We start from the raw sequence: 14,575 nt of genomic DNA, 5'->3' as shown, positions 1-14,575 counted from the left end.
TATTCATATTTCATCTAGGAGGGTCTGGATGTTACATCTTGCAGTCTACAGTCCTCCTATAGCCAATGTGTCAGTTTGTTGCATAAATTCAAATCCAGAAAGCAGATAACTGATTCAGCTGGATTCATTAACTTCTTTATATACATATGAATAGATGAATAAATGTACAATACCAACAGGTGGTTCTTCCAAGTAAACAGAAGGCAGGAGAGTTACAGGCAAACACAGTTAGTTTCAGCAGACAAGCCCAGACAGACTGCTAGTTTTCTTCTCAGAGCAGCAGACAGCTTAAGTTTCCATTTCAATTCTTTGCACAGACTCAGATCTGTTTCAGCTCCCATTGGCTGACTTAGCTGCTATGCCTATTCATTGGCTAACTTTGCTTTCCTGTCTCTCCCAGTCATGAATATTTTAACACAATGAACTATGAACTCATCATCTTTAAATCCAAAACTTGAAAGCTTTTCATCTCCTTTCCCTCCTTCTCTCTCAATGACCACCATTCATAGCCCTACATTTTCACTGGAAAAAGCATTACATTTACTATTCTTGCTGTCATAAAAGTATTATCCTTAACAGAAATATTATATTTTTCAATCTCATCTCCCTCACTTCTCTAGCACTCTATCAGTATTTATCAACAGTTGACCCAAAGGAAACAAAACTATACATCTCCTTCATTTTTTCCATTAACCATTAGTTGTGAATCCATTAAGCATTATACACACTTTCTTTTAAAGAATGGTGGCAGGGATGCCACCAAAGTGAAAGGTTGGCATCTAACCACCAGTTATTTTATTCCCCAAATGGAACCAGAAGGCCATTTTAGAAGCAAAGGTGATAGGCATCTGGAGGTGAGGCTTTGTTCTGAAGCATTTTCAGACATACAAAAAAAAGGACAGGCAGGTCTCATTACCACTACCTAATAAGGAAAGGTTTTGAGAATGGCAGTGAGGCAAACAGGCTGGGATGACTTGAGGGAATGGAAAAAGTAAGCTGGGAGACCAAGATAGGGCTGCAATAGCTCAGGGCGTCTGCAAAAGCAATAGATAAGGAATGGCACGCCTGGCAAAAGGCCATGTGCTTGTTTCTGGGCATATGAAGGTGTAGGAAGTTAGCAACCCCACTTTCTTAGAAAAATTAAATATCCTAGGAAATATTGAAGAGGCAGAATATTATATTTCCCTGGATGTGAAAAGGGAGAAATATGCTTTTAAAGCAAAGTAGCTCCCTGCCCCTCCCCCCTTGTCAAGGAGCCATTAAAGCCTGAGCTAGTGTACTTTACATAATAAAGGAAGGATTAGCCTTCCAGAGAAACTCACCATATGGCATCTGGAAACGAAAAATTGGACCCATGGGAGCCTGACAACCAATCAGAATACATTTCTTACACAGGAACAGGAAACAGAGGTGGGGCCAAACAGAGTGTTTAAAGCCAGGAACTTCTAGGGCTTCTGTCTCTTCTTTCTTCTTCACCCAACATTGAAACATGTGATCCTCCTTTTCTGTTCAGGAACTCAAGTCATGTGGTCCTGTCCACCATTAAACCATCTTTCCAAGCAGCCTCCCTGTCTCCAGTGTCTTTTTCCCCACTTGGAGCTGAACCCAGAAGGACATTTCTACCAACAGAGGTTTTAGGAAAGTTTAAAAGTGAAAGATGGGGGGGTGGAATCAAAGAATGGGATGGCTGGATATTGTAAGCTGAATGAAAAGAAAAAAAATTGTAAAAGGAAAAAGACAAGTGCTGAGGTCAGGCGAGCTAGTTGCAGCCAGAGTCACCATGGACTTTCACTGCTTAGTCTGACTTTTTATGATCACTCGAGCAGAGTTAAGCAAGGGTTAAAAGCTGAAAAATTCCTGATGTAGATGAGGCATGTCGTTCTCCTGCCTCTTCCTGTAGAGGGTACTTTTTAAGAGGCTTTTTTAAACAGTTAAGCAGAGTCATCCACGGTGACTCTGGCAGCAACTAGCCCAGCCTGACCTCAGCTCTTTCCTTTTTCCTTTTACATTTTTTTTCTTTTCATGGCAGGCAAGAGCAGAGTTGAAATCCTCTCTGAAACAGCTGGAAAAGATACATGTGGGTCGGAGGGAGGGGGAGGAATTCAAACTTCATCCCCCTGGTGCAACTTTGTGTGTGTGTGTGTGAGAGAGAGAGAGGGGGAGGGAGGGAGGGAGGAAGGAGGAGAAGGGAGAAGAAAAAGAAAAAGAAGAAGAAAACTTATTTAGCAAAGGAGAAAAACAAATGCTGTCGCTTTAAATCGGAACTGAGCATGCCTGGCTGTGGAATTCTGGGAGTTGAAGTCCACAAGTCTAAAAAAATTTCTGCCTCACCAGCCATAAACCTCACCGCACGTCACTGCTAAGTAGGTATGCATGAGCGAGAGAAAGGATCATGTATATAAAGCAGTGAGATGCAGCCTTAGCCAATATCTTTAGCAATGCACTAGAGAGTTGGGGGAAATTGCTTATTAACTTCAATCATTTATCTTTCCATGAAAAGGGCTTCTGTAGGAGTATTTTTCTACTTCAAACCCCCTCTTCCTGTGGCTGCCTTTTAGCTTTTGTAAGATTCTTTGTACTTTTACCTACAGAACTCCATGGGGAGGGGACGCTAAGGAAAGAATTGATCTTTTTCTCAATAATTCCTCCAATAATCCAACTGCAATACAGCAACAGCCCATCATACAATTGCCAACCAGATACTTTTAAGAAGCTCACAAACAGGAACTGCTACTGAAGAGTTTGTTCTACAAGAGAAGTAGCGGATCATTCTTCCTTGACTTGTCCTATTTTTAAAACTATTTTGACTGGTCACTACCCCACATCTGATAGCAATGATTTCTACATTTCAAGTATGCATTGTACAATGAAAAACACTTTTTTTGGAACTAAGATGGAAAAACAGAACTTTTGTCAGCAAAGTGAAGAATTACCAATAAATCACTTCTTAGCAGACCTCAGGCAATTCTGAATTTCTGAGCCAAATTTACTTCATCCATCATGAATAGTTTATGGAAAGAAAAAAAAATCAGAAGGCTTTAGGAAAGGCTTTAGCAAAATCTGTATGCCTTCTTCAGTTTAAAAGTTTTGACATAAAAGAGACAAAAAAAAGTTGACTTTCTTTGTTTTACTCCCAATTCTTAACTTCACTATAAACCCTTAAACTTCAACATAACACAACTGAAGTCAAATATATTTTACTGTAACCTTTTCAGCAATAGATTTTTTTTAATATTACACTGAAAGGTAGAGAGGTGATAAGAGTAATTTATTTTATGTATTCTAATTATGAATTAAAATGACATGGTTGTCACTCACCAAATAACTCTAGGAAGTTACAAGAAAGTTTTTAAAAAGGCGAGCCCTTGGTGCTCTCTGTGTTTGGTTGTTTCCTTGCCGACATTTGAATACCCAACTAAGCAACATAAGTATGGGATTTGCTCCCTGTTTATTTACAGTGGCCTGCCTTGCCAGCATTAGTAAGGGGGTAGTCTTCTCCTTGGTAGTTCCTAAATTAGGGTATTGTTTTCTGCTTGACTGTTTGTCTGATATTAATCCCTGCTTATTTATCTGCTTATCTATTAACCTCCTTATTTAAAATAAGTCCCATTAGGTGACACTGTTAAATCGATGGACTTCAAACACATCAACCCTGCTAGATCTTGTGGGGTGGTCAGAGATAATTGGAGATAGATGGTCCTGTAAATATATCCAGGTCCTCTGCAATGTAAGATTGGGAATAAAGTGATGCGGGTCCAAATCCATACTTAACTAGGGAAAGTCAGTGATGAGTTTGAGCCAGTCACTATCTTTCAGCCTGATTTATTTTGCAAGGTTTTTTTAGTGCAATTAAGATTGTAATCCAAAAATGACAATTACTATGACCACTAACAAAATGAGAAGACTATTTAAGTAGGGCTTGAACATGGAATATTTAGCAGCATTTCAGCCCTATAAAAGAACCTGCCTGCGCAATTTGTATTTCATATGTAATGTTCCCACTTTGGATGCTGGATTAGTTGCCCAGCCTTGCTCTTAGCTTCAAGTTTTTCATTTTCCTGGAGAAAATAAACAAGCATGAGTCTCGCAGAAGATCCTAACAGAGATCTGCAAACTCTCATTTTCTCTCATTTTCCCACATTTAAAGAAGCATACTTTAAGCTTAATAAAAGCAAGGTTATTCATAAATACTGTGTCTGATTTTACCGTTGTTCTGAGACAACTGTGGGATGAGGCTTTGCTGTAACTTTTTGATAAGAAGATTATGCAATACATCCTTGAAATCCCATATCTCCTCAATAGTTTTGTTTACTACTAAAAGTTAAGAAGTTTTAAAAAATGGAATGGTAGAAGAGTGAACCAAAGCTTCAAATATATTATGAGCTTGTATGACCTTTTAAAATAGAAGTTTCATTTTACATTGAAAAAAGAATCATGAATTCCTTTCGATTCTATCAAACTATGATGACCTAATCCGTGATGGAGAACCTATGGCAACCATTCCACAGGTAGTACGCAGCACCCTCTTTGTGTACATATGAGCCATCCCCTTAGTCCAGTGCCACTGTGCATGAATGGGTTCCTAAAATACCTATAAAAGTTACAATACAACATGATTTCAAGTTCTTCTGAACCACAAGGATAAGTCCATTCAAAGGGGGACAACAGTGTTCCTTAAGACAAAAGACTTTATGATGGAAAATTATCAAGGAAAGATGCAACCTAGAACTAAGGAGAAATTTCCTGAGAGAACAATTAACCAGTGGAAGGGCTTGTCTCCAAAACTTGTAGGTGCTCCATCAATAAAAAGTAATTGGGCAGCCATTTCTCTGGAACAGTACAGGATCTCCTGCTTGACAGGGGCTTGGACTAGAAGGCCTGCAAGGTCCCTTCCAACACTCACTCTGTATTCTATGACAAATGTCTGAGTCAATCGGAGACTGTACATGATAAGCATGACAAAGTCTGAAAGTTCAATTGCTCTCAAAGGTAGGTGCTTCCCAGCTATTACAAAACTACATTAACTGATTTTCTCCCATAAAGCTCAAGCATTTTTAGTTTGGAATCCACTCAGAGATACTGTTTCACAAGTTTTTCTAGGATCAGATTGTTTTGTGCTGTTGTGTTTTTTTGTAGTTATTTCCTTCCATTAGATAGGTTGAAACCAAGTTTATAAGCAATTGGCACAACTAGAGTACAGCCAGGATGGATCTGAGATAGGTTTTGCTATAAGCATATTTTGTAAGAATGAGGACATTCTTTCCTCTCTGAATGTATTTTCAGGAGCCAGCAAACAGGTACAGAAAGATTTTCTGAAATCTAGGAAATAAAAGGCTCAATGAAGGTCTACTTGTGGTTTTATTCATTTATGTATATAGTGTCTATCAGAGCAAGCACAAACTTTTCATTTTGTAAAATAACACTCTTCAGAATATCCTGCTTTAAAATGTGTTAAGAATCAAGAGTGGACACTGCTCCCATATGCTATCTTGGCAGGAAAGATGGAAGTATTCATTCATACATCTTTATGTGGATATGGTAACATTTTAATTATGGCCACTGTCATTTACAAAGTTTAAAAAACCCAACTGACATGACTAACTTGTCCACAAGGAACCTCCACAGACCATTCAGGCTTTTTTCCTGTCTTAGTGATCTCCAAATATGCTGGATCAACTATTTCACTCATTTTAAAACTCCAGAAGCTCAAAATCTAGGAAGGCATGTATAAGAGGATACACAATGCAATAATCTTAGAGGAAAGGAGACCTTCCCAAATATTTTCTTTCATTACCCATTATCAGAAATTCCTTTTTACCCAATGTAGGCAAAACACTTTAAGGCCATTTAAATATCCATGTTGTGATTGGTTAATGGGTTTGTGTGTCATTACCCAAAAGAACATAGGGTACCTCTTTTACCCAATTTGGGGTAATTTACCCAGGTTTGGGAAGTACTGAACTAAATGTCTAAACTTTAAACTCTCCGTGGTTTATAAAATAGGCATCCTTCCCCAAAAAGTATATGTCTAAAGTAATCGATAATACATGTGTGATTTCTCCTTGACCATATCTTTTGAAACATCATGAGCCACATCCTATTACATTTCTGCATCTTTTTCCCAACACCGAGGTGAAGGTTTTTTTTAGTGTTAAATCCATTTGTAACTTCTCAACCTACATGGATTCTTGATTACAAGCAAAGAAACCATGGAATATATTACTCGCTCAGGGCTAGACCACAAATATGAGGTAATACAATTCTAACCCTTACCACATCTTTTCTTTACCTGCTGTTTATGGGCTCTTAGCCATGGTGGCTGGGCATTCTGGGAGCTGTAGTCCACACACATCTGCAGGACGCAGAGTTAGGGGGAAAGCCGATTACTCTTACAATATATTCAAAACCCTTCAGCTGAAAAGAAAAATACGAAACGGGCCCTCTGAATTACGGGTCTGCCTACTTTGAAACTTTTAACATCTTCCTTGGGAGGCTGAGGAAGAACATTAAGTAGTAGCTCCACCGCCTTCCTGGCTGCCTTGGGCGCTTTGTTCTTCCACAGAGATGCTAAGTGCTACTTCAATGGCACGATTGTGCATGTGTTTGTTTTCACCAATAAAAAATAAAAAATAAAAATGAATTACACCTTGTTTCCCCACCCTCACTCATCTTAATCAGAATACCAGGATGGCTGCCCTGGCTTCCGAACAAGTCTCCCATTCTCAGCCACCAACAACGTTAAGGGTTTTTTTTCCCCCACCAGCCTTTGATTTTGAAAGATTCCCTTTTGAGTCTCTCCCAAATCTTCTTACCTGGCCGCAGTCCCGGCGCAGAGGGGCGAATCCGCCGTGTAGTGAAGTCCGAGGAGAATGACAGAGAGCCCTAATCCTACTAGGAACAAAAGGCAGAGCCTCTTCCTCCGGGGAGACCCCATTCAGGAAAAGGAGGACGCGCTGAGGGAAAACGCGCCTCCTGCGCCGCGGGGACTCGTCTCGCTAGCTAGGCTGGAGCACCCTAACCCTGACTAGGGAAGAAATCAAGTCACCTCCACTCTCCAGCGACGCCCCCCCCCCCAGCTTTAAACAGCGGAGGCTTTATTTCCTCCTCCTCCTCCTCCTCCTCCCTCCTCCTCCCAGCTCTTTGGAAAAGTTACAGAGCTCAGCCGATAAAGGTCTTCCTTGCCGCGCCGCAGTGAAGACTTTGGACTCGCCTGGTTTCTCCCTGCCCTTTCCATCTGTTGCTCGCTGCTTGATGCACCTTCTGCCGGTTAGCTAAGAGAGCGAAAAAAATGGGGGGCTGGAGCGGGGAGAAACGCCGCGCCTGAGTAACTGGTTCGGACTCGTTTGCAATGGTGGAGAGGGGCGACGCTCCTGGGAGCTGGCTTAAAACGTTCCCTTCGAAGTCTTTCACGTCGACCTTGAAAAAGAAGTAGTACAATAAGATATTTCACTGGGAGAGAAACCGGGCGGTTTTTTCTAGAGTCACCCGTTTAACCCACACTTTGCACGGATCGATACAAAACAAGACTAGGGTACACCCAGACAGGGAAAGCTGCGCCGTGAATTCACCCAACTTCTCTACTACAGTGCATAAAAGTTGGGGTGGGGGTGGGGAGAAGACAGTGGAGAGAAACTTAGTGGCAGTCATTTAGTGAATGATCCGATACTATAATGCCGGCTTGCCTTGCCCAAAAGAGCAGTCATTAGAAACCCAACAACGAACGGCGGTCGTATAGGCCTAACGCCGAAAAGGGGAAGTTGAGGGATTTTCTGCCAGCCTCTAACTTAAACACCCTATGAACCAATCAGTACCCTAATACAACTGACCAATAGGAGAATGCAAAGAACATCACTCAAGTTGCCCCAGTTGGACTTGTCACCTGTTTTGGAGTAAGAAAAATCCGGGTTCCAAGAAAGAAAAAAGAAAAACAAAATATCCTGCTCATGTCCTCGTTTCCAACCTTGTTTTTATTTTATGGGTGTATTTCGTTGGTTGCAAAAACAAAATTGCCACCCCAAGTTGATTTGAGTGGAAATTGGGTGCAAAGCTTTATTTCTTTGTGCATTTATAAACTCTTCATGGCGGTAAGGAAATGAAGGCATGGTAACCATTTTGCAAATGGGTGCATGCTAATATTGCTGTTCTGATCTGGTAGAGAGGAAGAATATCTTATAAATAGCAGGCCAAGGAGGTGAATCTCAGTGGAAGGAGGTGTTGTCAGACAGAAAAGCAAGAATGAAATGTGGCAAATTCTTCCAAGCTCAATGCTTTATTGTTGACACCTATAGACAAAATTGTCCCAGATTAAAGACTGAATCTACAATATACTCTGTGAACTATTGGGCTGCTGTTACCTTCTTACTCTCCTGCATGATGTACAGAGTGAGTTACAGTATTTCTTACTTCTCTGGAATGCACCTCTTCTTTCCTGGGGATCCATCTCTTCACTACATTCCATCACAGGTATAAATATAATCAATAAATAATAAATGATTAAAATCCAAGAATCAAGAGGCAGAATGAAGCCAACAGTTCCCACCAATTAGGAAAACAGGAGAGATGTGCAAAACACTTTCCTGGAGATGTGAGAGTCTGCATGTGTTTGGCAGATCATTAGATGATAATACTGTACATTACAGAAGATCAATAGAGCCAGCACATTACAAAGAAAATACCAATGGACTGTTTCAAATAAACTTCAGTAGATTCACCCAACTTTTACTAAAATTGCTGTGTATTGCACAAGGATAGAGTTGGTTCTGAACCTGTGCCAAGGATGTGGTATGAAGGTGTTCTTAATATTGCCTAAGGGGTGGGATCTTAAATTGGAGCTGAGGGGCTATGTCCTATCCTCAATCAGAAGTCAGATTGCTGATGACACAGCCTCCCAGATGATCATTTTTTATTTTAATTCTACCAGTCTTGCATTTAGAACTATTACAGTAACATAATAATCATAATTTATTAAACTTGTCTGTCGCCTGACTCCCAACAACTCTGGATGATTCTAATAACAGAATCAATATCATTATCAGGTTGTTTTGTTTCCTTCTAAATATGTTTGCACATATTTAAAGTCAAATAAAGCCCCTTTCAAAAATTAGGGGAAGATTGTGTGTGTGTAATAGTATACATAAGATCCTCTCTTCCAGCTTTTTCCCTCCACAGTCCTATTGGATAGATCAAGCAGATGAATACAGGTAGAATATTCCTATTATATATTATGGGGAGGGAAGCTTCCAGTGCTCTAAGGATCAGATCCACTCCTCAATTCATCCTGAAGAAAACTGAGTGTTTCACCCTCTATTTGATGGTAAGAATTGCTGATGTTCTCAACTACAGTAAAGCATGGAATCAGAATATAAAATGCAGTCTCAATATATTTGTCAAAAAGTTAATGGCAAAATAGTCTTCCTCGATTTGAGGGAAATAAGCAACTCTAGAGCTAGTTATAACTAGAACAGACAGACTTAAATATTGATTAAAAGGATTATGAAAGAGTAAAAGGGGGGTATTTTCATATTGTTGAAAAATGTATCTATCTGGTTCAGTTCCAAGCTGGGAGAACGGCACTGGAGACAAAATGGAGGCTGATTGAAAAGAGGGTTTAATGATGGAGAACCACATGGGCTCTGGGCAGCTGACCACATGGAGTTGGGTGGGGGTTATACCTTCTCTTGGGCTTTGCACTTGAGCTTCCTGTTCCTGTGCAAGAACATGTGTTCTATTGCCTGTTGTCAGACTCGCATGGGGCCATGTAGGGGTCATATCTGGCTCTATAGGCAAACTCTAGGTGTTTGCCTGAGCTACGTTTGGTTGACGTTTGGACTACTGATGCAATGAAGGGCAATTCCTACTGTGGCTGAGGGCTAATCCTATTTTATTTTTTGCTGCAGGGAATTTCAAAATATCCTGTCTTGAATAGATTTCTGCCTACAGTATTTGCTTTGCCGATGAATAGAGCTACCTGTCTCTTTATCTCTTAAGTGCTGACATCTGCTGTGGGCTGCTTTCTCCCTCTAAAAAACATGTTTCTCAATTTCTCCTGTAGGGAAATATAATATTCTGCCTTTTTTAATATTTCTCAAAATATTTCATTCTTCTAAGGAGAAGGTGGGTGCTAACTTTCTTCAATATGGGGCAGGCAGTATAGGTCTGGAAATAGGGTGCCCCCCCAGTGGTGGGATTCATTTTTTTTTACTACTGATTCTGTGGGTGTGGTTTGATGGGTTTGGTGTAACTTGGTGGGCATGGCAGGGGCTAATATACTATAAAATCTCTATTTCCTCCCCACTCCAGGGGAAGGTTACTGCAAAATCCCCATTTCCTCCTGATCAACTGGGACTTGGAAGGCAGAGAATCGATGGAATCGTGGCCAGCCAGAGGTGGTATTTAGCGGTTCTCCAAACTACTCAAAATTTCTGCTACTGGTTCTCTAGAAGTGGTTAGAAGCTGCTGAATACCACCTCTGGTGCCCCCATGTTTAGCTTTGATAACTCTGCAGTCAGCTGTTATGATATTTTCTGGAATATCCCGTACTTTCCAGAACTGGGTATAGCAAATAAAGCTGCCTGGATAACATTTGGCTTTTTAAAAAAAAAAAATCATGCTTTTACTGGGCATATTATATTCTGCTCTATTTCATGAACTTCAAGGTAGTTTTGATGGAACCATTGGTTGAAGGAGATGAAGCCCCAATGTTAAAAGATTTTAAAAGATATCTAGGGTTAAAAAATACTCCAGCTTAGAGGCACGGAGGGGAGGAAATTGATGTCCATATCAGGCTTCCCCAAGGGAAGACAGACCATCTGGCAAATTTTTTATAATCTGGCAATTAACAATAAAGAAACCTACCTGATCCATTTCTGAAACTCTTCTGGTTGTTTGCATCTGACAGTAGTTCTCATGTGGTTTTCCCTTAATGGTTATCCTTACAACAACCCTACGAAGTAGACTAGGCTGAGAGAATTCAAATTCAAAACCTTTTTAAGCAGATGATGTTATCTCTTTTTTTAAGATTTTGGGCCCAGCTAAACCATATCTATAAGCCTGTTAGAACTCTCTTTGCAAAGTTTACACAGCCTAATTATGTGATGGTGAACCTATGGCATGCGTGCCACAGATGGCACGTGGAGACATTTGTTAAGGCACGCAAGGCGTTGCTCTGTCAGCTCTACCTGACTTTGGCCTTCTTTTAAGGCCGTTTTTTGCCTTAAAAGGAACGGACTTCTGCTTTGGCCATAGGGCTGTTTTTTGCCCTCCTGAGCCTTCAGGGAAGCCTCCTGAAGGCTCTGGAGGTTCCAAAGGGCGAAAAACGGCCCTATGGACAAACCAGAAGTCACCATTCCTGAACTTCCAGTTTGGCCGTAGGGCTCTTTTTCACCCTCCGGAGGCTTCAGGGAAGCTCTTGAATCCTCCGGAGGGCCTCGGGGTGGGGAGGCTGTTTTCGCCCTCCCCGGGCTCCTAGAAAGCCTCTGGAGCCTGGGGAGGGCGAAAAAAGTGCACCAAAAGCAGAGTGGAGTGCTGCTCACGTGTGCATAGCAATAGGGGTAGCAATAGCAATAGCAGTTCGACTTATATACCGCTTCATAGGGCTTTCAGCCCTCTCTAATCGGTTTACAGGGTCAGCATATTGCCCCCACAGTCTGGGTCCTCATTTTACCCACCTCGGAAGGATGGAAGGCTGAGTCAACTCTGAGCCGGTGAGATTTGAACCGCCGAACTGCAGATAACAGTCAGCTGAAGTGGCTGCAGTACAGCACTCTAACCACTGCGCCACCTCAGTATGGGCATACCCACGCACGACCTCCCTGTGCTCCCCCCGCTTTTGGTGAGATTTGAACCGCCGAACTGCAGATAACAGTCAGCTGAAGTGGCTGCAGTACAGCACTCTAACCACTGCGCCACCTCAGTATGGGCATACCCACGCACGACCTCCCTGTGCTTTCCCCGCTTTTGGCACATGATCCAAAAACAGTTAACCATCTCTTGCCTAATTGATCAAAAAGTCAACATTAGCAAAAAGCCTGCTACCAGGCTAGATTTAGCTCCATTTGATTTGAGTTCTGTTCCATTCCTGATTCTTTCTCAGTAAGTTCAGATATTGTTGAGTTATGTTTATTGAACAAGCCATGGTTGGCCTTGCATTACATTGAAATTTGAAAAGAATGTTGCATTTATTTGGTGCAGTTGTTCAAACCTAGTTCCAGCTTCACGTGTTCTTCATGTGTTTGCGTGTAAATAAGGATATTGTCCAAATATACAATAACGCCTTTGTAAAGATGGTCATGTAACACCTCATTAATTAATTGCATAAAAACCACAGGCGCCCCCTGCAGGCCAAATGGCATCACACGAAACTGGAAACAGCCAAGGGAGCAGTTGAAAGCCATTTTCCACTCGTCTCCCTCTTTAATATGGACTCTGTAATATGCCTCCCGCAGATCCAGCTTAGTGAAAATGCGGCCCTTCCCCAATTGGGCCAGCATGTCCTTCATCAGGGGTAGCGGGTAGAGGTTTTGGGTGGAGATTCCGTTAAGGTTCTTAAAATTAACACAAAGATGAAGACAGCCATCTTTCTTCTCCCTGAAAAGTACAGAGGCCGCCACCTTGGGTCTAGCCGGTTCGATAAAACCCCTTTTCAAATTCTTATCAATGAATCTTCTCATTTCCTCCATCTCCCTAGGGGACATCAAATATATTTGGGGCTCCCGGGAAGCTTTACTCCATTCAGCGAGAACAGCCGGAATCCAGGAGAGCTAAAAGCTTTTCAGTCTCGCGAGCAGGTGGCACCCTTAGTTCAATAGGGATAAGCATGGGGCCTTTGTTCGAACTCACGAAACGATGCAAGCGGTCGTCATCAGATTCGTCAGACGAACTGGAGCTGATGTCTCCCTCCTCCTCTGGCTGGAAATGCTGGGGGATATTTTCAGCGGCGCATGCAGCCTCTCTCTTCTTGCTCAGGGCCTTACTTGCCCTCCCCTCTCTTCTGGGAGGGGGTGGAGCAGTCTGAGCCATTTTAACATGGCAATTTACGGCGCGATGGCCTTCCTTCCCGCAGCAGAAGCACGTGAAAGGCTTGGCTTTGTCAGCGAAGCTTCCCTTCACTTCTGGCGCTTTGATCCGATCGGGGGGGCGACTTCTCTTCTCCCTCTTTCATGCATTGAAGTCTGGTCAAATCTAGCTCAACGTCTGCTGCGTGTTCATACCAAACAGTCACTCGGCGAGGGAGTGTCTGTTAACGCATTGCTGGTAAATTTTTTCATTCAATCCCCCAGCGAACTGATCCAACAAAGCGTCTTCTGACCATCCCCTCATATAGGCCGACAACTGTTGAAACTCCTGAATATAATCAGCCACCGGTCTATTTCCCTGCTTCAGGGCCATAAATTTCACCCTCCCGCGTTTCTCAATCAGCGGGTCATCAAACCTCCTCTTCATTGCAGCCATAAAGTCATTAAAATTCCTCAGGAGAGGGGAATTGCATTGGTGTAAGCCCACCATCCATTCAGCCACTTTTTTCTCCAATGCCAGTAAGACCATTCTCACTTTCATATCACCAGTTTCTAAATCCGGACCAGACCTAGTTCCAGACCTGTATGATAAACAACCCTAAACTCCTGGAATCACCATCATATTTTACTGTTAAGGGAGGGACTTTTGCCATCCGGCATCGCCTGCCCCCCCCCCCACTCTTGGAACGGCCCTAGCTGGGGGGGGAGGCTGGTTCTGGGTTTCCTTGCTCCCAACCCCCCTTGGCCTCTTCACCCTCCCTTAACCTGTGCATGGATTACCTTTGCTCAAATTCTTCAGCTTGCTCCCTTTCCACTGCTCTTCCATGGCTTTTGCGTTCGGACCAAGCTTCCTCGAGGAGTCTCATAGCGCGGGACAATTTGTAATCCTCTTCCCCAGCGTCACCCCATTCCACTGATTTTTTTTTGTCTCCTCGTGACTCCCGCATCCAATTCCTCCGACTCCTCTCTTTGTCCCACACCCAAAGTCCATCGGGGACGAACAGTAGGCTCTTCCACCCTCAGTCCAGCCAGCCTTTCAGTTATAAGCTGAGGCGGCTTTTTTCAGCCCAAAAAGTGGGCTGAAAAACTAGGCTTATACTTGAGTATATACAGTAATCTGTTTAAACAAATAAGAGATCAAAGCTTAATGCATATAAAGAGGATATATAATGTATTAATACAGATGGATTCGGAAACAGAATTAGTTAAAGACTGTATGATAAAGTGGGCTCAAAACATTGAAGAACCAATAATGCTGGATACATGGGAAAGAATCTGGGTAAGAAATGTGAAATTTACACAAGCTCAAAACCCGAGAGAAAATTTTTATAAGATGTTCTATAGATGGCATTTAGATCCTAAAAAGCTGGCTTCTATGTATCCGAACTTACAGCCTAAATGTTGGAGATGTGGCTCTCTCGATGCTACATATTTTCATATATGGTAGACCTGCCAAAAGGTTAAGGCATTTTGGATAAAAATATGGTGGATTATGCAAAATATCTTTAAAAGAAGGATAAAGTTTACTCCTCAGCTATTCTTACTAGGTATTAACTCCAAGA

At 42.1% G+C, this 14,575-nt stretch overlaps 1 protein-coding gene across 2 annotated transcripts in view; it reads right to left on the bottom strand.

Moving 5' to 3' along the window:
• ST6GALNAC2 (ST6 N-acetylgalactosaminide alpha-2,6-sialyltransferase 2) overlaps positions 1-7,051 on the bottom strand; it is a 48,686-nt gene extending 41,635 nt beyond the window's left edge. The window contains exon 1 of one of the 2 annotated variants that reach the window (XM_014065248.2): positions 6,813-7,051. In XM_014065248.2, coding sequence (XP_013920723.2) covers positions 6,813-6,934 — 122 coding nt within the window. In that variant the 5' untranslated portion in view covers positions 6,935-7,051. Of the gene's footprint in view, positions 1-6,289; positions 6,406-6,812 lie in introns of those variants that run through there. The other variant, XM_014065249.2, reaches the window with a different exon arrangement.
• Between the last annotated feature and the right edge of the window lie 7,524 nt (positions 7,052-14,575).

The sequence above is a fragment of the Thamnophis sirtalis genome, unplaced genomic scaffold (assembly GCF_051295495.1).
Source record: "Thamnophis sirtalis isolate CommonGarterSnake01/CBP01778 unplaced genomic scaffold, rThaSir2_p1.2 scaffold_3, whole genome shotgun sequence".
NCBI lineage: Eukaryota > Metazoa > Chordata > Lepidosauria > Squamata > Natricidae > Thamnophis > Thamnophis sirtalis.
The sequence above is the reverse complement of the archived record's forward strand: the minus strand, read 5'-3'. Positions and strand labels throughout refer to the sequence as shown.